We start from the raw sequence: 2,881 nt of genomic DNA, 5'->3' as shown, positions 1-2,881 counted from the left end.
TGTGTCTGTGTCTGTCTGTCTGCTCTAATATTTTATTTTCTTTCTTATATTAATTTTTTAGCCTTGTGTTATCCTTAAAATTTGATATAAACTAAATTGTAAATTAAATGTAAATTGAGTTTTTTTGGGGGTTGTTGTTTTTTTTTTGCCATGTGAAGCACTTTGGGCTGCGTGTCTGTATGAAAGCTGCAGTATAAATAAAGTTTTTTTGTTTGCGTGTGTGTGTGTTTAGGATGCTTCAGGAGAGCCGATGGTCAGCCCGTGTCCTGGCAGTGATGACATCATCCAGGGTTACCTCTTCAAACGCTCCCGGAGGAAATCAAAGACCTGGAAGAGGTACGATTCCACTGGTTTCTACTGGTTTCCACTGGTTTCTACTGGTTTCCACTGGTTTCTACTGGTTTCCACTGGTTTCTACTGGTACAGCTTGACTCCCAAATATAAATCTCAGTTTAATAAACATTTAATTTGAATATTTGATCTCGTTTCAGATGCTGGTTTTTCATCAGAGACAATCAACTCATTTACAGGAAGTCACACAAGGTACAACCGCACGTTTATTTAGAGTTCGACCAGCGGCAGTTTTCCCCGAAACGCTCACCGCCGTGTTTTATCGATCAGTTCACCGTCTTTCTGTTTCACTTGTTCCTGCAGATGTTTAGTCTGTTTAAGGTCCCAAAATGACCTCAAACACTAAACGTGAGGCCTGAAAAGTGATTTTATTAAGTTAACGGTTCAGTTCGGGTCCAGAGTGAAGACCGACAGAGATGTCCGGACCATTCGAACTAAACCCGAGTCTGGACCACGAACATCACGTCAGCGTCACATTTACGGGAAAGCAGGATTTTAAGCGTCAAGCTGACGGACCAATGTAAATAAACCCTAAAAAATTTCAAAGAAAAACATCTTTAAATGTCGCCAAAAAAAAGAGAAATCAACACAAACATTGATTTACGAACATTTTACGTTTTGGACTTTTCTTTTGAATTTGTACACCAAACGCTTCTTCAAACTGCTGTACTATGACTTTTTTTGAAATTTAGAACAGTAAAACTAAACCATAACGTTGACTTTAACCCTGACCATGACCCTGACCGTGACCCTGACCGTGACCCTGCTATAGTTAGCCATTTTCAACATTTTAAATGTTGACTTTTTGGACTGTTTTATTGAAATTCTACACTATGAACTTCTCCAAAGTGCTGCACTATGACTTTTTTGATATTTGGAAGAATGATTAACTAACCCTGACCTTGACCCCAAACCCTGACCTCTAACCCTAACCCTACTATTGCTGTCGGTTTGTCAACATTTTACATGTTGACGTTTTGAACTCTTCTTTTTAAATTTTACATCATAAACTTTTTCAAATGCTGTACCAAAAGTTTTATCTGCATCTGGAACGATGTCTTTTTTGACCGTTTTCGCCCGCATGCTGTAGTCGGGCATTTTTCGTATGACTTTTTCAGCATTTTAAAGAACAGATGATGAATTGTCAGTCTGTGAAGGAACAGTGGGAGAAACGCTGGAGTGTTTTGTGTTGCAGGAGGACGCCGTGGTTTTGTTCGAGGACCTCAGACTGTGTGCCGTCAAATCTCTGGAGCACATCGAGCGACGTTTCTGCTTCGAGCTGCTCTCTGTTCAGAAGTAAGAGCGTCACAAAACACCAGACTGAAGGATCCGTTTTTCTGCTTCTGTCTCCATCATCCACAAAATCTCATGTCGCGTCTTACTGAAGACGTAAATCTTTAATATGAGATGTGTTTTCGTTTGCGTGGTTAGGTGCTGCGCTCTGCAGGCGGACTCGGAGCAGCTGAAGCAGGCCTGGCTCAGCGCTCTGCAGGGCAGCATCGACCTCGCCTACAGAGAGCGAGGCGACGCTCAGACCACACAGGCAGGTTCACGCTGACCTACGACGTCTTCTCTCTGCATTAATATGTGATTCATGAAACCATGTGTTCAGCTGGGCTTGTTAACAGGGTGCGTACGTTCATAAAAAACCTGCATAAGTCGTGGAATTTGCAAATATCTATGCCCAGGTCCGGAAAATTAATATAGCCAAAAGAATTTTTCTCTTTGAAACACCGCCAAATATTTTCACAGAAAAAAATGCCTTTTTTTAAGTCTAAACTTTTTAAGAAAAAATAATCACCATTTTTTCACTAAAAAACAGAAAAAAATGCCCTTTGTCTGTTAAAATCACCAAAAAATTGAAAGAAGATATTTTCTTTAAAAATCTGCAATACAAAAACACAGCCATTTAAAGGTGGATGCCCCTCCCCTAAGCCAAAAACAAAAAAACATCCCTCCCCAGTGCTCATACAGTTATTTGACAAACCTTCATAAACAGTATTCATTTTAAAAAGCTAGTGTCTAGTAATGAAGAACTGAACTGATGACGAGTTTCGATGGTGGGTTTAGAGAACGTACGGTCTTTAGAATTTTCTTTAAAATCATAAAGTCATGGACGTTTATTGGTAAAAATGTGTATGAACTCTTTGGTAATAAGTGCAGTAAAAAAGTAAAAAGCAGATTAAAAAGAAAATACTCGAGAGAAGAACCTCAGGTTGTACTTCGTGCAGTACTTTAGTGAACATTCAGATTTTATTCTTGCCTGTGTGCAGCCTAAGGAGCTCCCCCCTCTCCCTTGTGGCGGGGACTCCTCCCCGGGCCCCCCCGCTCAGAGGCTGCCGGCGCTGGGCGTGGCCCTCAGGGGCCCCGGAAACCAGCTGTGCTGCGACTGCGGGGAGGAGGAGCCTCGCTGGGCCTCCATCAACCTGGGAGTCACCATGTGCATCGAGTGCTCCGGCATACACAGGTGAGCGCAGTTTTATATGTTTTAAATGTTTTATATTAAATATGAATATATGTAAATATAAAC

The 2,881-nt window shown here is 41.2% G+C and overlaps 1 protein-coding gene across 1 annotated transcript; it reads left to right on the top strand.

Moving 5' to 3' along the window:
- Positions 1-79: 79 nt before the first annotated feature.
- On the top strand, positions 80-2,818 carry LOC121965472 (arf-GAP with coiled-coil, ANK repeat and PH domain-containing protein 2-like; the record flags this gene model as incomplete). The annotated part of the gene is made up of 5 exons (XM_042515615.1): positions 80-336; positions 492-543; positions 1,547-1,647; positions 1,783-1,894; positions 2,625-2,818. Coding segments are annotated over exons 1-5 (545 nt in total), but the record flags the coding sequence as incomplete, so codon positions are not given.
- Between the last annotated feature and the right edge of the window lie 63 nt (positions 2,819-2,881).

Source organism: Plectropomus leopardus, unplaced genomic scaffold (genome assembly GCF_008729295.1).
Source record: "Plectropomus leopardus isolate mb unplaced genomic scaffold, YSFRI_Pleo_2.0 unplaced_scaffold20141, whole genome shotgun sequence".
NCBI classification, from domain to species: Eukaryota; Metazoa; Chordata; class Actinopteri; order Perciformes; family Serranidae; genus Plectropomus; species Plectropomus leopardus.
The sequence above is the reverse complement of the archived record's forward strand: the minus strand, read 5'-3'. Positions and strand labels throughout refer to the sequence as shown.